The sequence below is a fragment of the Dreissena polymorpha genome, chromosome 2 (genome assembly GCF_020536995.1).
Source record: "Dreissena polymorpha isolate Duluth1 chromosome 2, UMN_Dpol_1.0, whole genome shotgun sequence".
NCBI lineage: Eukaryota > Metazoa > Mollusca > Bivalvia > Myida > Dreissenidae > Dreissena > Dreissena polymorpha.
In genome coordinates this window covers 27,883,767-27,908,832 of record NC_068356.1, presented here as the reverse complement: position 1 = coordinate 27,908,832, position 25,066 = coordinate 27,883,767, and the positions used below count along the sequence as shown (strand labels likewise).

Genomic DNA, 25,066 nt, shown 5'->3' with positions numbered 1-25,066 from the left:
CTATGTTTTATGATGTTAATCTGGTTGTAAAACCCCATGATCGAAGTGTCATAAGATATCGAAAACAGGACCGAAATTTGGTAAAATAGCGCTGTAAAATATACTGTCCGAAAACTTAGAGACATTAATTATGGACGAAAACTCGTGTGTCTGAAAATTAAGAGTCACAAAAAATAAATATTTTTGCTAAAAAAAGGGGTGTCCGAAAACTTAGAGTGTCCGAAAACATAAGAGTAATTACGGTATTAAGCTCTTTCAAATATGGTACCTTAATGTCCAATGACAAGGCCAAACTCAGCATACCCTTGGCAACAGTATGACCTGATGGGGTCAAGGTCACTGCCATGACCCCTAACCCTTCCTTCTTCACTAAGCTCTGAAAATTTTCAATGTTGTCATATAAGTGTGATAAAACAGGTTATTGATGCATATTAAAAGAAAAAAAGAGAAGACATCAAACAACAATTACGTCTAGAAGTTACCCTTCAATCCTATTTCATTAATGTTACGGAAAAAGACAATGAAGATGTAGAAAACCATTTAAGTAGACAAGTTGAAACCCATATAAATCATATTTATATTAAAAGAAACTGCATAATTCCTAACCTCAAAGACATTGTCCAATAGTGATTCGGCCGCCTTGAACCGGTTCTGACCTGGTAGGCATGGCAACAGGAGGTCAACCTGGTGCAGCAGCTGGTACCCTTCAAATGTCTGCTGCATGGAGATGAAGTCTGCTGATGGATCCACCAAACACACAGGCAGCTGTGAGATCAAATTCCTGAGAACCAATATGCTGACACTTTGAAATGTTAGAAAATAACACATTAAACTTGATACAAAAGCAAACATCTTTGGAATTTACACTGTTCATTAATGAAATCAAGTAATGGTAGGTTATTGTTGCAAATCCTGTTCTTACAATTGCGATGAACTATTGTAACACTCACCTTCCTTCATCACTAAGGACTGAGGTGAAATGTCTGATCATGTCACCACGGAAACTCATGTTCATCAAACCAAGTGTCTGGCTCATCTGGAGAATGCTCAGTGATAAAGTATCAAAATAAACAAAATTTATATGATTACTACTATAAATTATCATCCTAGTTATTGCAAATATTTTTAGCAAGGAAAGTACAGATGACAATCTTAACAAAGTAAACAAGCGCTGTTTGTAAAACATGCATGCCCCCCATATGGGCTGTCAGTTGTAGTGGCAGCCATTGTGTGAATATGTTTTTGTCACTGTGACCTTGACCTTTGACCTAGTGACCTGAAAATCAATAGGGGTCATTTGCCAGTCATGATCAATGTACCTATGAAGTTTCATGATCCTAGGTGTAAGCATTCTTGAGTTATCATCCGGAAACCATTTTACTCATTCGAGTCACTGCAGGTTTTTTTTTTAGGGAAAGGGGAAGACACTGGACGCTGGGTGAAAGGGGAAAGTAGAGTGCAAAAGAGACATATTTGGGGAAAAAATAAAAACTGTTTTAATCAATGTCTATAACTCATCTACTCTGATTTCAGGCAGGTTTTTTTGGGGTTGTGGGGGTTTGGGCCTTTAGCCCTTATGTGATGGAAATTTTACGCACGATTTTCTACTTTGGGGGAAAAATACTTACTCTCTCATTATACTATTTGTACATGTTTGCACTATATTCATTGCTTTTTTTCATAATTAAGTATGTTTGACAAGATTAAATTAAAATATAATTGAGATATTATAATCATGAGACACATCTGTTTATTAAAAAAAAAAAAAAAAGGGGGGGAATTTTTTGGACTGGAAAGGGGAAAAAAACAGCCCAGTTAGGTGGGGGAAGACGCCGTTAATCGGCGTCTGTTATATATGGTAAAAAAAAACCTGCACTGTGACCTTGACCTTTGACCTAGTGACCTGAAAATCAATAGGGGTCATCTGCTTGTCATGATCAATGTTCCTAACAAGTTTCATGATCCTAGGCGTAAGCATTCTTGAGTTATCATCAGGAAACCATTTTACTGTTTCGAGTCACTGTGACCTTGACCTTTGACCTTGTGACCTGAAAATCAATATGGGTCATCTGCCAGTCATGATCAATGTACCTATGAAGTTTCGTGATCCTAGCCCTAAGCATTCTTGAGTTATCATCCAAAAACCATTTTCCTATTTCGAGTCACTGTGACCTTGACCTTTAATCTAGTGATCTGAAAATCTATAGGGGTCATCTGACAGTCACAATCAATGTACCTATGAAGTTTCATGATCCTAGGCCTAAGCATTCTTGAGTTATCATCCGGAAACCATCTGGTGGACGGACCGACAGATCGACCGACATGTGCAAAACAATATACGCCCTCTTCTTCAAAGGGGGGCATAACAATTGAATAAAACATGCATGCCCCCCATATGGGCTCTCCGTTGTAGTGACAGCCATTGTGTGAATATGTTTTTTGTCACTGTGACCTTGACCTTTGACCAAGTAACCTGAAAATCAATAGGGGTCATCTGCCAGTCATGATCAATGTACCTATGAAGTTTCATGATCCTAGCCATAAGCGTTTTTGAGTTATCATCCGGAAACCATTTTACTATTTCGGGTCACCGGGAACTTGACCTTTGACCTAGTGACCTCAAAATCGATAGGGGTCATCTGCAAGTCATGATCAATGCACCTATGAAGTTTCATGATCCTAGGCATAAGTGTTCTTGAGTTATCATCCGGAAACCATTTTACTATTTCGGGTCACCATGACCTTGACCTTTGACCTAGTGACCTCAAAATCAATAGGGGTCATCTGCGAGTCATGATCAATGTACCTAAGAAGATTCATGATCATAGCCATTAGCGCTCTTGAGTTTTATCCGGAAACCATTTTAGTATTTCAGGTCACCGTGACCTTGACCTTTGATAAAGTGACCTGAAAATCAATAGGGGTCATCTGCGAGTCATGATCAATCTACCTATCAAGTTTCATGATCCTAGGCGTAAGTGTTCTTGAGTTATCATCCGGAAACCATTTTACTATTTCGGGTCACCGTGAACTTGACCTTTGACCTAGTTACCTCAAAATCAATAGGGGTCATCTGTGAGTCATGATCAACGTACCTATTAAGTTTTATGATCCTAGGCATAAGCGTTCTTAAGTTTTCATCCTGAAACCATTTTACTATTTCGGGTCACCATGACCTTGACCTTTGACCTGAAAATCAATGGGGTCATCTGCCAGCCATTATCAATCTACCTACGAAGTTTCATGATCCTAGGCATAAGTGTTCTTGAGTTATCATCCGGAAACCATTTTACTATTTCGGGTCACTGTGACCTTGACCTTTGACATAGTGACCTCAAAATCACTAGCGGTCATCTGCGAGTCATGATCAATCTACCTATCAAGTTTCATGATCCTAGGCCTAAGCTTTCTTGAGTTATCATCAGGAAACCATTTAACTATTTCAGGTCACTGTGACCTTGACCTTTGACCTAGTGACCTGAAAATCAATAGGGGTCATCTGCGAGTCATGATCAATCTACCTATCAAGTTTCATGATCCCAGGCCTAAGCGTTCATGAGTTATCATCCAGAAACCATTTTAGTATTTTGGGTCACCGTGACCTTGACCTTTGACCTAGTGACCTCAAAATCAATAGGGGTCATCTGCCAGTCATGATCATGGTACCTATAAAGTGTCATGATCCTAGGCCCAAGCTTTCTTGAGTTATCATCCGGAAACCACCTGGTGGATGGACCGACAGACTGACCGACCGACATGTGCAAAGCAATATACCCCCTCTTCTTTGAAGGAGGGCATAAATATAAAATGCAAATAGTAAGTAGTACATATGTAGTATAGTATGAAAAAAAAACACCATTTTTGGAATGTTAATATTTACATGGTGTTATTCACTATCAATATATTAGTAGCATATATTGCAGAGACTGCAACCAGTAAACCTACCTCCTGAGGAAGCTGCTTCATAATCTCCACATCACTGATATTGAAGCCAACCATGGCAGGGGAAATGACACAGCTCAATACTAAGTCCCACAAATGTGTGCTGAACAGTCCCTTGGGAATCACCTAAACATAGGACAGGTCAATGAAAGATTTGGAAAAATATTTTCAAGAATTAAATTTAAATTATAAACAATAACTGTCTCCTTAGGATAACATATGCCCCCGAAAAAAGCTTTGATAGTTATGCAAGACAGCTAAATAACAGAACAAAATTTTGTTACCTAAATGCCGACCCTAACTTCAAGGTCATGGCCACAGGGGTCAAGATTTGTGTGTGTCTGGAAAGGTCTTTTCCATATACACATGCATACCATAGATGTTATGAGCATTTTTTCAAAACCTAAACACAGATTTGGAAACCTATATGCCGACCCTAAATTTAAGGTCAAGGTGAAAGGGGTAAAAATGTTCAGGCATATGGAAAGACCTTGTCCATATTCATATGCATACCAAATATGAAGGTTGCATCTGAAGCGACATAGTAGTTATGAGCATTTTTCGAAACCTAAACACGGACCCTAAGTTCAAGGTCAAGGGGTCAAAATTTGTGTGCGTATGGAAAGGCCTTGTCCATATACACATGCGTATAAAATAAGACTTTTACATCTGAAGGGTCATAAAAGTCATGAGATTTTTTTTTTTTTTAAGTGAAAAACAGACAGACATACAGACGGAAAGAGCGATCACTATATGCCCAACTTTGGGGGCATAAAAAGGAAGAACAAACGTGTAATGCCTACGCAGTTTTGCTAAATTATGTATACAGTGTATTGACATTCAGGGTTCTCAGCTTTTTGTATGAACAAAATTCCCTGATTTTTCCCTGATGGAAAATACAAATTCCAGGATCATTATTTCGACCTATTTCTTGTTTTAGACACCCTCAATAAATAGCAGTTTCAGACAATTACATGTATTATATTTATGTAATTTTAAAGCAATGGTCTCCCATCTCCCCTCACAGCCATCCTTTCCTCGCCTTTTCATATTCATTTAATGTTTGTTTTGCAACAATAATTGGAACATATTGTTAAGTAATTCAACATAGCCATGCAGAGGAATCGATTTGCTGTTTTACTTGGACTTTTCGACACAAGTTGGGGAAGTCTGACCAAACAAAGTTCCCTGATTTTTTCCTGATTTCAGGAACTTTTCCAAAATTCCCTGACTTTTCCCTGACTGGAAAAAGTGAATGTATTTTTCCAGTTTTCCCTGATTTCCAGGTTGGCTGGAAACCCTGACATTGCAAATGACTTTATCAGTGCACAAAATTCTGAAATACCAAAATAAGGCCTGTCATGGGTACATAGGTCAAATGTATGTGTGTAAAATGTCATCAACAACGATATTTGCTTGGCAACACAAGGCTAATCTAGGACAATACTTTCCATTTTTATGCTTTTTTCTGTTTTAGGATTGTCTCTTCTAACCATAAAACCATAAATATTACAGCGGCTGATCAAGAGAAGACACATGAAACCTTATTTTCGCACAAAATTTCACAACTATTTGCCGTCTCATGCTTTAATGGTTCTTGGTCATTTGCGTCCGGCAAAGCTGAAAATCAGTCCGCACAATTGCACCAATGGCTTGTTGGAGCAACGCTGGTCCCATCTTGCATAAAACCCATTTCCAACAATGTGGGCCATGCTCAAACACTACTTGGAAGTTTAAATGTAAACCTAGTACCTGCAATGTATCCTTCTTAAACTTTGCAAGCATGATTGTGATAAGTCCAAGCATTCGCACTATCACTGTACACTTTCCCCTGAAAACATTTGTAACAGGATATCAAAATATAAATAGCAATATAGTTTGACACAAAGAAAATATTGCGTCTTTGTGAAACGCCATCTCAAATATTCAAATCCCATAATACACATAAATTTAATTCAGTTTGTTTCCTTTAGATGTATGTTTCTCAATCAGATGCTTTGGTACAAAAATAAATTATACAATATGACTTTTTCTTAGTCAAGTTCACTGCCACAAACATTTTTAATTTGATGTAAAAGTCCTTGTATGAAATTTTCAAAAAAAAATATAATCACCAAATAATACATGTATGCCGATACTAAACAAGAGCTGTAAATTAAAGTTATTAAATTCCCAATTACTGATATGACACCAATACAATAGTGATGAATATGAACACCAAATAGAACAAAAAAAAAATCATCATTTGGCAGGTATAGAAATCATCTCCCTTTAAAGCTTATTACTTCCCTTGGATTTTGTCCAACCCAAACCGGGGGGGGGGGGGGGGGGGGGGGGGGTGTCTGTTGACAGTCAAAATTGACCAAGTCAGACATCACTGACAACAAAGGCCTGTGGTTTATCAAAGAAATCATAGCCAGAGTTCATCATGTATCTATGGACACAAGTCCACAGGTATGTAATGAACCCTACCATTCACAAATTCAGATGGGGTAATCACGTGATAGTCAAGATGGCAACGTCCATACCGAGACGGTTATTTTTGCCGTTTTATACCCTTTATTACTTCTGATTATGTTTTAAATGACGCTCACTTTCCAGCCATATCAGTAAAAAGGTGATTAGCATTTATTTCGTATTCAAATTTGATTTATATCTCAACTTTACTCCCCGCAAATTTTTTCAGTGGAGCCCTAATTAGGTCATCCCGCTAAAAAAATTTGCACAGAGTAAAGTCGAGATATATAGCGAATATTACTATGAAATAAAAGCCAGTAACTTTCTTCCTAATATGGCAGGAAAGTGAGCGAAATAATAAAAATAATACAAGTAATACAGGGTATAAAACGACGAAAAATACCTGCCACGGCATGGACATCGCCATCTTGTTTGTCACGCGATTATCCCCTCTGAAATTAGTACAGGAAAGAAATGATAATTATATCATTAAAAAAAAACCTTTGACAAATCAATCATTTGAGTTATAAATAATCAAAATAAAAAATCTGTACAGTAACTGTGACAACAACCTAAATTCTTGGTAAGGAAATATATAATCTGAGATTTATAATTATATAAATTACTTCCATTAAAATTAAATGTCTATAAAAAATCTCTATTTTTAGTAGCAAATATTTAAAAGCCACTACTGTGACTGTAAATTCATCACTTAAAATGTGCAGCTCCATGAGATACACATGCATGCCAAATATATAAAGTGGCTATGTTCAATATTGAATAATTATCTCCCTTTAAAGCTTATTACTTCCCTTGGATTTGTATTTTTGACCTTAGACCTTGAAGGATGACCTTGACCTTTTACCATGATGTGTTTGTCAGAAACACAGTGCCGCCTACTGCGCCGCTTTGATTTATTTAACAAAAATATATAATTTTGCAGGTAAGATAATTATGTCCATTTAAAGCTTATTACTTCCTTTTGGATTTGTTTTTGACCCGGCATGACCCATTTTCGAACTTGACCTAGATATTGTCTTGATACAACTTCTGACCAAGTTTCATAAAGATCTGATGAAAACTATTTGAATTAGAGAGCGGACACGAAAAAGTGTGACAGACTGACAGACAGACAGTGTGAAAAACTAAATACCCCCTTTTCTTCGAAAGGGGGCATGAAAAGAATAACAACAGCACACAAACAACCTGTTAAAATCCTGTTTCTCTTTCGGAGTGAACAGGTCAGTGTCTTTTTTGATTTTGAAAAGATTGGCCATGCCTTCAATATCTGTGAGTGCCACCTTAGTCACAAAGAACTCCAAACATGCCCACAACTGGCTAGAACCTTTGGCTGGAAATGAAAGAAAACTACCCATTAATAATGTTTTTGATGAGAGCAATAGTTTCCTATAACAATTTTATGAAAACATCAATTAATGTAATTGTTCTATCAAGATAAACACTACAAATATTTGTCTATCAAGTTATTGCATTAGTTAAGTAAGCAAATAATGAACTAAACATATATGGTTTGGTTAACAGCAAATCCTTTTTCCAATTAAATGTTTTTAAATATGAATAGAAGAGACATCAACAATATATGCCTTCAAATTACTTGAGGATGTGCCCTAACCTTTAAACTTAACTCTTTCAATCTAAAATGAGATGTTTGTAAATATGTTTGCCCCCGACGTAGAGCATCCCTGGGACCTTGACATTGGATTTCTTACTTTGAAAATAACTAGAGATTCCATCATTTGTCAAAGACTTACCAGCATACTTACCGGTAAGTATTTGAATAGCTTTCTCTAGATATTATATGGTAACAATTATAATGTCATATAGTGTATGGTAACACTTATAATGTCATATATTGTATGGTAACACTTATGTCATATATTGCATGGTAACACTTATAATGTCATATATTGTATGGTAACAATTATAATGTCATATATTGTATGGTAACAATTATAATTTCATATATTGTATGGTAACAATTATAATGTCATATATTGTATGGTAACAATTATAATGTCATATATTGTATGGTAACAATTATAATGTCATATATTGTATGGTAACAATTATAATGCCATAGGCCCATGTAACCTTGATCTCCTTTAACCAGTCCTGTCGACCTCACACATAATTTTCCTTTAAATTTGCATGATCCTAGGTCTAAGGAGTCTAAATATATTTTGCAGAGCCCCTTTCACCTTGAACTTTGACCTGTTCACCTCCTCAATCAATAGGTATCTTTGTATCCCCTCAAGTAGATCAAGTAGCCAGCACACCAATTTAGATTATTGCAGTTAAAAAGCATTCTGTAGACAACAGGCAGTTTCCAATTTATTGATGCAAATTCATGTCACCTTGACCTTGGACCTGGTGATCTCAAAATAAAAATATATTGTCCTTTCCCTCTATGTAAAAACTATATAATTTTTTTGATAATTGGTATAGAATATAATGCCAAAGCAAAATTCCTGTTTTTCCTGTCTTCTTAAGTTTTGACCTTGTGACCACATGATAGCATGATTGTAGGTAAAAGTATTTTCACAATACAATAAGGGAACAAATTTACTGTTACAACCCTGTGGCATTTCACCTGTACACCTCAAAGTCAACATTTGTCTTTGTATGTCAAAGTGTTGCCTAGATATTGCAGGGAAGACAGCACTGACTGACCTACCTACTCATCAACCATCCAACAGACAGAGGCAAAGCAATATACCACTAGTTCTGAAAGGGGGAGGCATAACAAGTACACAATCAACCTCATTACCTGTGAATAGTTCTCCAGGAGTAAGCAAGTCCTCCCCAAACACCCAGCTATAGCAGTCAAGTGCGGCCAGCACGTTATCAAACCAGGCCAGCGTGGTGTCCAAAGAGAAGGGCCCCGGGCTGTCTGTGAGACGAGGACAGCCTTCTATGCCTTGCTTCACATCTCCAGAGCTGCCACCTCCTTCAAACCTGAGAAAAGAATGCAGATTTGTAAAATGGTTTTGGATTCTACATTTGAACATAAAAAAACAACAATTATCTTACCTCATACAGAATACTTTTTTTATCATTTACTAAGTAAGATCACCAGGTGATGACGTCTGAAGTATTTCATATCTGTCAGTTAAGTAATCATTTCAAAGTATTTTTTTATGTCATGACAATAAATACAAATTTATGATGTCTTTAAATACAGCAAATTCAAGTTAAGTAATGTACATTAATTTATGCAGGAAAAAGCGGTATTTAATTATATATATTTGTTACATGGCTTCTTATTTACTCATCATGGTGAGACACAGCAAATTTTTTTAATATTAATGTACTGCCAGCTAATCTGCACCTTTGAATCCAGTATGTTGGTCCCTTCGCCTTGAGACAAGAATGGAAGAATTTCACAGGTGTCTTGACTACAAAAAATGAAGAACAGAGTCATTAGTTGTCCTGCAATAATTATCCGGATGTGAATGTTGATAAAATATGCTATTTACAAATACATTAATTAATACACATGAAACTGAGTGTTCATACATGTAAACACGACCATGTACACAACAATAAACTTTAAAATGTGAACGCATGTAAACAGACTCATGTAAACAACAACAAACTTAAGAATGTTAGCTTGAAACCTTACAAAGGTTGTTTTATTCTTTAGAAAACTCTGCATGTGCAATTTTCTAATGAGATTTGCAGATAATCTAACAGAGAAACTGATCTACACACAGTGTGACTCAAGTATACCCATCCTCCCTGTAGTTGTTCAATTATGGGAACAAAGGCGTACCTGCTGGCAGCAAGCAACACAAGTTATAGGAGAGCTTCATACAGGCGTGCCTGCACTCCGTCTGGGGGCGGCCACACTGTCGGGTCAGCCAGCGAACTGCTATGTCCAGTGTCACAGACGACCAGCTCCTGTACAGTTAGTTGTATTATTTTGTTTACTAATTTTTGTATGGAAACTTTACTAAAATACTAAAATCACATGCTGTCAGCAAAATCGTGAGAGTGCCCCCCTTAGCATCACATGTTTTAATATCGTCAGATGTTGATACAAATAAGTGTGAACCCTAGTGCGTGTCTTATTTTAACCCTAAAATAATCTTCGTAGAGGACTATTATTAGATGTAATGTACCAAATAGTAAACTGTGGTTTCAGAGAAAGTGATCATTGATATTATTATGTGTCAATATAAATCATGTCACCTCTGGTGTGTGTCCAATTTTGACCTAATGGGCATGTTTTTAACAAGAGATGTGTTTGTCAGAAACACAATGCCCCTTACTGCGCTGTTTTGAAGCCATTTTGTTGACATTTGAACTTGAAGAATGACCTTGACCTTTCACCACTCAAAAAATGCAGCTCAATTAGATACACATGCATGCCAAATATAAAGTTGCTATCTTCAATACTACAAAAGTTATTGCAAAACTTTACCCATGGTTAAAGTTTTGTGACAAACACACACACAGAATGACAGACAGGCAGGCCAAAAACAATATACCCCCGATTATTCGATCCGGGGGCAACAAAAAACAACAACACTTATATAGGACCACAATATTACCTTACATACTTAGAATTTGACCTCTTTTACTTGTAGTTTCAGACATTTTTTGTAAGCAAGTTTATTAAGTGTATAATGACCTTGTGACCCCAAGTTTTTTACACAGGAGCATACTTATAGAAATTTGTTTAGAATTCAACATATACAATTATTCATCTGTGGAAAATGTTGTTAAAGCTTAACCAATGTACCAATTCCAAAATTAGTAATCATGGTGTTATAGAAAATCTCTGTTGAAAAAAGGGGCAAAACTTCAGTTTGTGTGTTTTATTTGGACTGTTCTCAGTTTTCAACAGTATTTCAGTAATACCAGGGTGGTCAGTTCACCAACTCACACTTTTCTTAAGTAAGCTGGTTTACCAGTACTTAGTTCACATACAGGCCAGTAACTGACAACTGTGAAACTTGAGTCACAGTTAAGAGTAGAATGGTCGTTAAAAGAATTTCATGACCACACAAGTTATGTGGATGGGCAGGGGATACAACCCGTTATTGCATCCCAGTGCCTTGTCAGCTGAGCTAAGCTGAATGTAGCATGTTGAATATTAGAAGAAGCAAACATGTATATTACAAGGAACAATTCCTGCAAGTTAGAATGTTGTAAGTTGAAATGTATAGGAAAAACGTCTTCATACAATTTTTTTTCAAGGGACAAATGAAGAACAGACAGACAGACCAAACAAATGTCGATGGTAATTCAAGAATACCTCACTTTACTTTGTAACAGGGTGTATAGTTAACAGTATCACCTAGTAGCTGCATTTAACTTAAGATATAATAAACATAATATTATAATATGCAATATTTATACATATCTTTTTAGTATATTATCAGAAAGTATTGAAGGCAAAAGGTTTTGCTTATTTAAAGTTACCACAGAGGGAAGCAGAGTCTAACTGTTGCCAAACTGCACAACCAAATATTGTTCAAACTAAGACTCATGATATTATTATAACAGTAATTTCTGAAAACTTTTTTGTTAAGACTTACCTGAAAGTTCACATTTCTTCTCGCATCATTTATTCATATAGAACACATTTTGGTATGGGATATAACATATAACAAGATGTGTTTGTGAAACACTATGTTCACCCCCCCCCCCTCCATATATATTTGACCTTTGACCTTGAATGATGACCCTGACCTTTCACCACTCAAAATGTGTAGCTCCATGAGATACACATGCATGCAAAATATCAAGTTGGTATCTTCAATATTGCAAAAGTTTTGGCCAATGTTAAAGTTTGACGCAAACAAACAAACCCACGAACAGACATGGCAAAAACAATATGTCCCCAGTATAGACTGACAGACATAATCAAAGTATTGACAGTACTGGTGTGAGGATGCTTTTGAACAGGATTGATATAAAAGCATCTATTTAAGTTTATCTACATCACCACAATTGTGTATGTGGGTACGAAAATTTGGGGTAGGAAAAAAATGAGTACGAAAATTTTGGGTACAACAATAATGCCAAAAAAATTAAGTACGTAAAAAGATTTGGTTACGAAAATAATTTGGGTAGGAAAAAAATTGGGTATGAAAAAAAAATTAGTTACGAGCAAAATTTGGGTACGAAAAAAAAATTGGGTACGAAAAATGTAAGGTACGAAAAAAAAAATTGGGGGTACGGGGAAGTAGTACCCGTGGGGAACTTGATCCTTTCAGCGAAACTGGGAGGCGGGTTACATTCTCGATCAAATATAACAAGAAATATCTTTAAAAAGGTATTCAATGTGTATTTTCTGTACCACTTATCTTAAAAAACTGTCTTTTACAGTAAAATGTTTGTGGGTTATAACATTATGTTTCAGCATATAAATTCAAAACTTGACATGCTCTTTATTTACACCATGCTCTTTTATGTTACATGTATATCATACCAAACTTTATATTTCGTTGTTTCCTTTCCTAAGTTAATGATGCTATGTGTACGGACGTGATTTCACAATCCCATGTGCATGAACATATACTTTTTCTCTTTTGATTATTGTTCTTTTTCTCTAATTCAATAAGCTTAGGCATGTTTGTTCGTTAAGAACGGCAATAATTTCATGATGATTCCCGATCGAAAGTGGGTATGAGCACATAGTCGTAAGAGCACTTGAATACGTGAGTTCGCCCATGAACACATGGTAAGGTTAACTAAATCACCGCGATATGACCTAATATGTGTTTAAAACAGCAAGCAATATCCAACAAACGAATGAATTGTCAAACATAGTATGTGCACTGATGTGGCTCTGTAATTTATGTTTGAAAAGTTTATAAAATATGCAAAATGAGAAAGCACGCAGAAGAGCGAGTATCACAGATATAATATGGCTATTATGCTGTTTATATACCATAGTCGCTACAACGTTTACAAATGACAGGTTCGAAATAATTCGTTTTCTTTACACTCTGATCGCGTTGAAAGTTAATTATACACGTTTTAATTCGCAATTTATCTACTGAATCACGACAAATGTCAAATACAATACAGAAAATGCATAGTTGTTTCATTGATCTATAAACATATAATGGATTGAACATAACTGATTTAAAATTAACGTTTTCAAACTATTATTAAATCTTTTCCCAGAATATGCTGTCCTATTTATAGCTGAGCTTCCTATACCTTTATCAATGATAATCAGCCAGGTATGCCGATTAGAAAAATCGAGCTATCTCAATCGGACTTGCTCGGTCTTTTACATAGGTTGCAATTGTAAAGAATTTTTTCATGATATGATAACTTAGACGATGCTTCGCAGCATCGTCAAAAAGTCTCAATTACCTTTTTCTTAATTTTAGTCCATTCTTTATCCATAATCTATTTATTGGTTGTGAATACAGGCCCATTTAAACCAGATGTCAAGGGACATACCTAGGTGCAGTTCTGAGTTTATGTGGCACCTTGAGGAGGTCAACCTTGTGCCCAATGATCTTCTCCAGGTGGATCAGGGCCTTGCTGCACTGCTCTTGGGTACCTGATTCATGGAGAGACAAATAAGAACATGGATGGACATTGTAGCAACCATCATCACATAGCATGAAACAGCAATGCCATTACCGGTATATGAGACGCACTCTGGAAAACTAGGGCTTGATTCATGTGCGTGACATGTTGTCCCAGATTAGCCTTTGCAGTCTGCCCGGGCTTATCAGGGACAACAAATTTATTCTTTTATAGTATGTTTTCTTTAAAGGAAGTCTCTTCTAAGTAAACATTTAGTTTAGGCCGAAAGTGTCATCCCTGATTAGCTTTTGACGACTGCACAGGATTATCTGGGACAACAATTTACTGCACAGGATTATCTGGGACAACAATTTACGCACATGCATTTAGCATTTTCCCATGCGTCTAAAATGGAGTCAATGTGCTTAGAAGTCTTGAAGCTTCAGCATGCCATAAGTTCATTCTATTTTTTGAGAAAAGAAACTTATTCCATGCTGGCACCCAACATGAATGTTCTGTTTATGAAACCTTTTACACTACATGTTATAATCTGAGAATTCGCTAACTTTTGCAAAAAAAACGGTTCTTGCTAGTATTTACACCCTGTATTTCGCAGCTTACTATGGCAAGCAGTGAAGCGTGAAAACAGTCGGTTAGTGACAGGGTTGTTCGCACATGGCCGGGGTTGTTTTTAACATTTAAGAAATAACCAATTAGTGTCATTGCATAGGTAATAATGGCAGTTTAAAGGGATATAAATCGTTTAATTTCGCCACTGGTCATGAATTTCTTTTTCCTGATAAAAAGCGCGTAAAAATTGTTGTAAATGTATTTTTTTGTAAATAAAAATTTCGTATCAGGTACAACACCGACATCATTTAATTTCTATTAAGTTTTGTTGTGAATTTCAACTCAAGTACCGGAGCATCTCGCTAATTATTTAGCATTGACATTTCCTCTTAATAAAATATAATTCAAACACGCTGTATCGTTACTGTTACACTGTTTGAGTTCCTTCATTAGGACTGTTTATAAGGGTAAATTCGAATGTACGTATTTTACGGTAAAAATTCTTCTTTTAAGCTGATTCGCGAGCGATCGTACATGAAAATAGGAACATAATTTACATTTTGGTTTCAATGATATACAAAACTTATACAGATACGTATGTAATTATAAAAGTGTTCATCTAAGAATTGGTTTGCAATAATTACGATACAAATATGTAGCAGCACCGTATATACAATGAAAACATTGGGGAAATTTGACAAATTAACCGCGATACAATTAAGTTAGACATTTCTCGAGTTATATCGCGCGCCGGATATATCCTGCTCATAATCTTTGAACCACACCAACCGCGATATATATCGGTGTTGCAGTGTATACGAACAAAAAAGTATTCAGGGTAAGAAGTCAGATTGCTTGCTGCAGTCCTATTTACATACCCCAAGCCTCCAATAAGCATTTTAATGCTAGGCTCCTTTCACTTGTATGCCACTATAAAGAGTTTACAATTATATATAATTAAATTTATACAATGTTACATTTATTTGCATATGGTGGTTTTCATTTGTTCACACATCAAAATGATGATAGTAACAAGGGCTAAATAATGTTCACCTTACCTAGGGACTTCTCATCTGTATGAGCCATGGCCAGACTCTCTACAAGGTGGACAAGCAGTTCAAATGTGAACATGTTCACCAGTGGCTCTTCCTCCCTACAATACAGATTACATCTGGTTTTACCAAAGTATCAGTGCATATCTGAACTAAAAATGTAGAGCAGTTGACATGTCAGGTAAAATTGTCTTTGGTAATTAGGAGAATTTTCTGCCACTAAAGGAGAAACCGTGACAAATGTTTGTTTGCCAACATTCAACTGTGAATTGAATTAAACCTAAAAAACAGAAAACAAGATGTTGTTTAAATAAACATAGACTCCCCCAGTGAAAACCTTGCTAATATTGATTCATCTGCATATTTGAGTGAGTCTATTGACCCAAAAGTCGAAAAGTAAGTCAATTATAAGGTTAAACTGAAGTAAGATGATGCAAGTGTGCTGAATGTTGAATGGAAGTATCAAAGCCTTAAGATAAGTAGTATTAATTGATAGCCGATTGGTAAATTTTGGTTTACCAAGAATTGTGATCTTCTAAATAAGTATTGACCTTCTTAATCAGTGTAATCCAGCAAGAATGTAAATGTCAAGGTCATTATGAGATCAGGCTTTGGGTGTGTTGATTGTTCATAAATGAAATCCTTGAAAGTATCAATGCTTTATAGAAAATTGTATTGATGTAAGAGGAAACATCAATTTGGATTAACCAAGAACCTTCTGAATTAAAAGTGCAAAAGTAGTCCAAAGTCAAGGTCAATATGGGGTAAGAGTAATGTGGATTTGTTGATAGTTTGAAAAGACAACATTCATGCAAGTATCAAAGCAGTATTGATGTGATATGTCAATCATGAACGAGGGACTCTCTTTGGTAACAAGCATTATTCAAATAAACAACATTTTTTCTTTTAAAAAGCAACCGTGTACTAAAATTGCATCAAATATTTGTTAACAACTAATGCTTAGTATGTAATTGATAACTGTAAATTGAGTAATATTAAAAGTACCAAAGAAGAATTAATCAAATATATAAATAATGCCCACAAAATAATTTTTCAGCAATGTATCTCAATAAATTAAATTAAAAATGCATTAACAATTGTAACTAAAATGTGGTAAAATACAGTCAATTTAAAATTTATCTATTTTTCAGAAACAAGGCTAGATAAAGTAAATTTACGAAGCCCAAAATATACCTGAATATGGTATAAATGTTGTTGAATGCAAGGGCAGCCCCTAGTCTTTTAAATGGACTGGGATGCAAAGAGTAACTGAAGATCCTTTTCAACACTGACTTTGCATTCATTGGATTATTTTCAGCAGCCTGTAATAAGCAATAAGAAAATTATGTATGATTTTCGAAAAAAATACTAATTCAAGGTCACATACAATTCATATTTGTAAATAGGGAAAAGACTACGAAAACTTTTTCATTTGAATCTGTGACATATTTCGATGAAATGCATGTAATTTGCATTTAACAATTACTGATTGTAGATCATAGGGTAGTAAGCTGGCTGGAGATGTATCAAATATTCACTATGCACAGGTAATATTTATAAATCATAAATCCGTAGTCTCTAAATTTTAAATGGTAAAAAAAATTGCAATTGTGGAAGTAAATGCACCTTTAAAAGCGGTACTAGTAGTTTATAAAAGTACTAAGCATTTCACCACATAAAAGATTGATCCTCCCACTTAATTTTCTGTTAATTCAACTTTATTTGTTTGACACTAATCCAGATATAAACATCATCTAATTGGTTGATCTGTTAGATTTATTAACAGCTTGTGTGTGGTTAATTGCTAACCAACCATTTTCACCTTTTGACTGGTTTGCTTGATGGACCATTTTAGGAATTCATGGATTGTGTGTGGTTAATTGCTAACCAACCATATTCACCTTTTGACTGGTTTGCTTGATGGACCATTTTAGGAATTCATGGAGACACCTCGCTGAGAAGTCCCGTTGAGCAGTATCAGCCTGCTGGATTATCCCTGTCTGAAAAACACGGAGCGAATGTCTATATGAGTGACTGGATTATCCCTGTCTTAAAAACACAGAGCATATGTCTATATGAGTGACTGGATTATCCCTGTCTTAAAAACACAGAGCATATGTCTATATGAGTGACTGGATTATCCCTGTCTTAAAATCACGGAGCGAATGTCTATATGAGTGACTGGATTATCCCTGTCTTAAAAACACGGAGCAAATGTCTATATGAGTGACTGGATTATCCCTGTCTTAAAAACACAGAGCATATGTCTATATGAGTGACTGGATTATCCCTGTCTTAAAAACACAGAGCATATGTCTATATGAGTGACTGGATTATCCCTGTCTTAAAAACACGGAGCGATGTCTATATGAGTGACTGGATTATCCCTGTCTTAAAAACACGGAGCAAATGTCTATATGAGTGACTGGATTATCCCTGTCTTAAAAACACAGAGCATATGTCTATATGAGTGACTGGATTATCCCTGTCTTAAAAACACGGAGCGAATGTCTATATGAGTGACTGGATTATCCCTGTCTTAAAAACACGGAGCAAATGTCTACATGAGTGACTGGATTATCCCTGTCTTAAAAACACGGAGCAAATGTCTATATGAGTGACTGGATTATCCCTGTCTTAAAAACACAGAGCATATGTCTATATGAGTGACTGGATTATCCCTGTCTAAAAAACACATAGCATATGTCTATATGAGTGACTGGATTATCCCTGTCTTAAAAACACATAGCATATGTCTACATGAGTGACTGGATTATCCCTGTCTTAAAAACACGGAGCATATGTCTATATGAGTGACTGGATTATCCCTGTCTTAAAAACACAGAGCATATGTCTATATGAGTGACTGGATTATCCCTGTCTTAAAAACACAGAGCATATGTCTATACGAGTGACTGGATTATCCCTGTCTTAAAAACACAGAGCATATGTCTATATGAGTGACGACTAGATTATCCCTGTCTTAAAACAAATTTTTTAAATAAAATTCATTTTAATTATTAAATACTTACCTGTTATCGTATGCTTATACTTTCCAAGGGGAAATAACTCATCCGGAATTTCAACTGGGAATCCGCCACCTCAATACCGTAATACAGGCCAGGTTAAACATAGTGCAATGCAACCTAGCCAAAAATCGGTAACCAACCCTCAATATTCTTTCAATATATATACAAAAATATTAATCGAATAGCGGGGTGGGAGGTGGGACTTACCGATAACAGGTAAGTATTTAATAATTAAAATGAATTTTATTTAAAAAATTTGTTTTAATGTCATAAATACTGACCTGTTATCGTATGCTGATTTTGCAGCTGCGGTGGGAAGGTTCGTATATATTTTCCCAACACAGTAGAACCCATAAACAGGGTTATCAGCTAATGATATCAAGTAATCTTCGTTAAAACGGTATTAATTATGACTTCTCGGACAGAGTAATATGTCTATGTCGTAAAGAAGACACTACCGTTAGTGAAACCACAACAAGCCCAAACGTATACAAATTGTATTGTTGGCACTTCAGAAAACGAAGATAAAAAGATGACAAGGTGGTCGGATTCCTCCAGTAAACAGCTTAGAGCACGTCAAAAAGTGGGGTGTGATTAATATATGCCCACAAAACAGACAGAGCTCTTAATTCATGCGGTCAGATCCTAAAAAGGAATGAATCCTTAGATAGGATAAGATTAACTTTCCTTAGTCGAGGTCTAACCCCGAGAAATAGAAGCCGCAGACACATCTCCCCCCCCCCTTTTTTGGGGAAATGAAGAGTGTCTTTGAGAACCTCGAATGGACTTCTGACTAACACTGCTGAGATAGAACTTCAAAGCCCTGATTGCCCAAAGAAGTTTATCCTCATCTTCATGACTACCAGTTTAAGAAAACTTGGAAACTTGAAGGTAGAAGCCATATAGAGGACTTGATATTAAGCAAAGAATCCTGGCTGACACAACAAAGTGAAAACGACAATAGATCCAACTGGAATTGGTCGTATTCAACAGAAAAAGCATGAATTTCACTTCTCCGTATGGTAAAAGCCATAATAAGAAGGAAAACCGTCTTAAAATTATATTGGAACTGTTAATAAGCCTGATGAAAAAGGTTCATAGGGAGCTCATTAAGCATCCCAACATGTTACACAAGTCAAAACCGCTTAAGAAGGTAAAGGAACGAAAAACATAGTGTTGACGTTCAATAGTTTGGATCAGTTCCAAAATAGGTAAGACAGCACAGAGTTGCGATGACTTACACAAAACAAGGTATACGAAAGCATAATCTCTATCCTTTGATGAAGAAAAGAACAAATTTCTTATCATCAAGAAAAAGATGAGAAAAACCTCTATGTATCTAGCAGAGTGATTAAGGTAATAACTATGCTCTCAATTACCCAGTAAAAAAATGAATTTCCATAGAACCTTTATACAGTTCTGATGGAATTATCCTTGCACAAGTAACAAGGATTGAAACTCTAACAGAAAAACGTTCTTCTGTAGAGATAACTAAAAGTTATTAATGGCCAGACATGAAGTGGCACATGTTTGGATCAGTAAAAATATGTCTCAGTGAGATATGATATTTGACCTGTGAAGAAGTTTCCTGAAAATAATTGTACAGGAGACTTAAAAGGTCGTAGAACCATAATCCCATGGTTCATTAAGTATATTTCATGAAATTATGGCAAAAACTCAGTTATTGCAAAAACTCACCAAGAAGGCAAGATATTCCAGTTTATGTCAATGGACGAATGTATAACAATCGCACACCCTGCTGGATCGATTTCTGTGAACTGCATTGTTGACGTTGTTCAGCATACCGGTATACACTGCGATATACGATCGCATAACGCTAATAACTAGCGTTTGATGATAAACAACATTCTTTGATATACTATGTACATCATGCAACTCGTCTGCAACTTCACTGCCGCGCATGCGCAATTACATTATTGAACCCAACGGAAAAATAATTCGAAAGAAAGAACTGCAGGACAAAAGGTCCAACAGGGCGTTGAGACGAACTGGTATGAGAAAGATGATAGAGAAAATTTGTTGTTCTTGCAAAGAACGAATAAGTTCCTGATTTCCAGTTACAAGGAGTGATAATATGATCACCTCCGTGTCTGTAAGTAAACCACGACCGATGTGTGATAGTTGAAACCATCACAAAGGAATCGTGAAAATGTGTTGTTAATGAAAAACAGCTAAAAAGAATTTTCGCTTTTCAAGATGTAGATGTGCAGGTGATATTCGTTAGGATACCACATAATTGAGAAAATCAAGATACGTTGTTCTATGTGATCGCCCATAACCTTATCTGCTCACATCTGTATAAGATGTAAGGAAGGTTGTGGTAGAATAAACTATATTCTTGCCAAGATAATCTTCTAGTCTAGACACCACTGAATAGTGGTAAATAATGACAAAAAGATGGAAATCTGTGTCATTAAATAATCCCGAGATTAATACAATTATCTTAAAAATAAAGCTGAAACGGACGTAAGAAAAGACGTCTCAGCAGAAGGACCGGTGACCGGACCGGTAAATACCGACCGGTGACCGGAACCATTTGTCAAGGATGGGTGGGCAAAGAAACCACGGCAAGCCGAACTTTCCCACTCCAAACACACTTGAAAATTGGTAGAATAGGACAGTGTTTAACACTTATAAGTTTATGACCTATCTACAGAATATAGCCTCTTCTTGAACCTATAACAGGCGCCTTTAAAATCCTGGATAATACAGGTCGCGAAGTCATCGATTTGCGAAGTACGGAAATATGATTGATAGTGGTACCTCCGGAATCGGAGGTGTGATGGCAGAAAAAGGTGAAAACCCTAGGGGTAACCTTAAGCGGGTCCACGCTTGCCGGTAGAATGCATGGAAGTCTTAAATTCTGACTTGATTAATCCATTTACTTCAAGACTTCTAACCTGGACGAATTCCGAAAGGAATACGACCAGTTATAGGAAGACGGCCTGTTATGGCCAGAAGTGTAATAGAAGAATATCTTTAAGATGAGGTCCCTCCAGATCCTAGGATCTAAGATCTGAGTTCAATAGGTCCTAAGCCATCTACAAGACTGTAGCCGCTATGCGGTCAATCTGATAGGCAATCCTATGTATCAGAACTCTTGTTGATTCCAGTAGCTTGAAAATATGCACTGCCGTAGGAGCAATAGAAAAGCAGAAGTCGATACAAATGTCGTCTTGCTAATCCTGCTAGCGTCATTAATGTGTCCCAACTGTTCCGTGACACTGACTGCAAAGTCTGTAGCCGACAGGTAAAGGCGGTTAAGACAATTCATCCTTCGGGTCTCGAACATAAATTAATAGAGGTCAAATAGTAATGTTCGACCTCAATGCTAGTCTCCGAGCCCACTTCAGCCGATCTATCTGCAAGACCAGTAGTCTGCATGTAGCCGGTTGAGATAGAAGTACAAATAACAGATATAGCATGATTTGGTAACCGTCGCCAGTAGAACATCAGTATTGAAAAACACAAAAAGTTATGTAGATTGTTGAATCCATAAAATATAGTATTCAATACAATCATAGCCAGGGGTATACAACTATGTAATGTAGACGATACCCGTGATACTAAAAATTGACCGATGAAAACACAGTGGAATACCGGTAATTGGTAAGTGGTGACCGAACCGGACCGGTCAATGACCGGTAACTGTAGCCCGGTGAACGGACCAGTCATAATATGACCGGTGACGTTACCAGTTAAAGACCGAAAAATGATGGAATCCATATGGTCTGCTATCAATGTCAAGCACTGCTCGGAAAAGAAGATCATGCCAAAAAAAAATCCAATCCGATGGCGATGAGACATCACTTATTCTGACCGGTGATCAGTGATCGGTGATATGACCGATGAATGGTGACCGATGTCCGGTGATCGAGACCGGTATAATATAACTGCGTCAGAATGGAAATATCTGGTGCAGAAGAATGACCATCCACGAAGTCATCTGATAATGTTAACCGGAAAACAACGGTAGATTATCAGTATTAATAGGCATAAGTGTCCTTGTAGTCGTAGTGGAGAAAAGAACAGCTTATCCCGAAGCCTGAATGTTAAACGAACTAGTGTTCGTATACAACTACGGCTCGGTGACTGCAACATGTGTGGATGCCATAAGAAGAACCATCACACGTGGAATGGAGACATGATATTCCTAAAGGAATAAAATGGAGAACGTCGATATGACCAGTAGGTTCATTAACGCCTACGTGAGAAGTGGCGACATCCATATAACTTCGATGCCGAAATATTGTTCGGCTACGCTGGAAATATTGTCTTCTACAATATTGTCTCCGTGAGCATTGACATGATCGCTTACGAGCGTATCAACGCCGAGAACTGCTCAATGAAGGAGAGGTATGTTCGATAAATATCCAGTGGTGCTCAATGCAGTCCGCTGATGTCTACGTGAAGGTTGACGACGTCCTCGTTTCCTGCGATGTCGAGATCTGGATCGGCCGAGATGTGGATCGGCTGCGATGAGACCGAGATCTTCTAGAATAACGTCTCCGTGAGTGACGACGTGATCGCTTACGAGAGCCGCGACGATGAGAACTGCTCGACGAAGAAGAGCGTGTCCGATGTCTAATCCTTGATGAAGACGATGTATTCAACGAAGAATAGGAGAATAATTCAATGAAGAAGACCGAGTTCTTCTTCTTGACCGGTGACTGGTGTTATCGGTGGCAGGCCTAACTGATGACTGTTGACCGGTGACCGGAGCGGTGATCAATGACCGGACCGGTGACATGACCGGACCGGTGACATGACCGGACCGGTGACATGACCGGTGACCGGACCGGACCGGTGACATGACCGGACCGGTGACATGACCGGTGACCGGACCGGACCGGTGACATGACCGGACCGGTGACATGACCGGTGACCGGACCGGTGATCAATGACCGGACCGGTGACATGACCGGTGACCGGACCGGACCGGTGATCAATGACCGGACCGGTGACCGGACCGGACCGGTGACATGACCGGTGACCGGACCGGACCGGTGACATGACCGGTGACCGGACCGGACCGGTGACATGACCGGTGACCGGACCGGTGATCAATGACCGGACCGGTGACCGGACCGGACCGGTGACATGACCGGTGACCGGACCGGACCGGTGACATGACCGGTGACCGGACCGGCCGGTCAGACGTCGATCAATGGTCCGTGATCAACGTCCCCGGTGACGTACCGGTCATATCATGACCAGTGTTGTCACCGGATAATGACCGTATGGCGGATGCCAAATGGTCCGGCATTGGTCGATGTCCTTGACCAATGCCATCGGGCAAAGACCGGCTGACGGGTGTCGCCATATGGTCTGATGTTGACCGACTGTCTAAGAGACTTAGCATAGTACGGTCGCGATCGTGCCCGATACCCGGTGACTGATACTGCAACTATCATCCATGATCTGCGAAGTCACCGGGTATTTATCCACTCTTGTTTCTGCGACCATCATGTAGTCGAATATATGAAAAACAAGAGCAAAGCATATTCAACCATAAACTGGTCACAGACCAGATTATCATACGGCACATAAAATCATTATTTGACCATAATGAAAATTATAATAATACTGCCGTAGATCATAAATTAAACAAAAGTTTAATTCAAAACAGATGAAAAATAGAATGACGATCAATTAGATTGTCATACGGAACGTTAAAATCATTATTGCACACAATGGCAAATGATAAACAATCTGTCAATAGAAGAACACGCTTTGCACGATCTCGTAACACATTAGAAGAACATGCTTTGCACGTTCTAGCAATGTATTAGAAGAGCACGTTTTGCACGTGGTCGTTCGCGCCTGAAAACACCCAGCATGGTAGAAATAAACCATTGTTCGATAAAAACAAGCATGGCATACCTTTTACAAATGAAACAAAATCCATTAAATCCACACAAATTAATCCGAATGAGAAATAAAAAGATAAATAACACAATTTATCTATTCAAAACCCCAATCAACCAAGTGAAAAACAATATTTTAATTCAGAGCCGTAAAAGACACGTATACACCTGGTTGATCCGGAAAGAATATTGAGGGTTGGTTACCGATTTTTGGCTAGGTTGCATTGCACTATGTTTAACCTGGCCTGTATTACGGTATTGAGGTGGCGGATTCCCAGTTGAAATTCCGGATGAGTTATTTCCCCTTGGAAAGTATAAGCATACGATAACAGGTCAGTATTTATGACATTAAAAACACGGAGCGAATGTCTATATGAGTGACTGGATTATCTCTGTCTTAAAAACACGGAGCAAATGTCTACATGAGTGACTGGATTATCCCTGTCTTAAAAACACGGAGCAAATGTCTATGTGAGTGACTGGATTATCCCTGTCTTAAAAACACAGAGCATATGTCTATATGAGTGACTGGATTATCCCTGTCTAAAAAACACATAGCATATGTCTATATGAGTGACTGGATTATCCCTGTCTTAAAAACACATAACAT

The 25,066-nt window shown here is 37.4% G+C and overlaps 1 protein-coding gene across 5 annotated transcripts in view; it reads right to left on the bottom strand.

Moving 5' to 3' along the window:
* LOC127866349 (DNA-dependent protein kinase catalytic subunit-like) overlaps nucleotides 1-25,066 on the bottom strand; it is a 130,948-nt gene that overhangs the window by 62,631 nt on the left and 43,251 nt on the right. For all 5 annotated transcript variants that reach the window (XM_052406820.1, XM_052406821.1, XM_052406819.1 and 2 more), the window contains exons 26-38: nucleotides 17,441-17,539; nucleotides 16,734-16,861; nucleotides 15,546-15,640; nucleotides 13,846-13,948; nucleotides 10,193-10,320; nucleotides 9,749-9,815; nucleotides 9,188-9,375; nucleotides 7,606-7,750; nucleotides 5,695-5,773; nucleotides 3,946-4,068; nucleotides 951-1,036; nucleotides 607-781; nucleotides 269-376 (exon numbers count right to left, since the gene is read on the bottom strand). In XM_052406820.1, coding sequence (XP_052262780.1) covers nucleotides 269-376; nucleotides 607-781; nucleotides 951-1,036; nucleotides 3,946-4,068; nucleotides 5,695-5,773; nucleotides 7,606-7,750; nucleotides 9,188-9,375; nucleotides 9,749-9,815; nucleotides 10,193-10,320; nucleotides 13,846-13,948; nucleotides 15,546-15,640; nucleotides 16,734-16,861; nucleotides 17,441-17,539 — 1,524 coding nt within the window. The remainder of the gene's footprint in view (nucleotides 1-268; nucleotides 377-606; nucleotides 782-950; nucleotides 1,037-3,945; nucleotides 4,069-5,694; nucleotides 5,774-7,605; nucleotides 7,751-9,187; nucleotides 9,376-9,748; nucleotides 9,816-10,192; nucleotides 10,321-13,845; nucleotides 13,949-15,545; nucleotides 15,641-16,733; nucleotides 16,862-17,440; nucleotides 17,540-25,066) is intronic.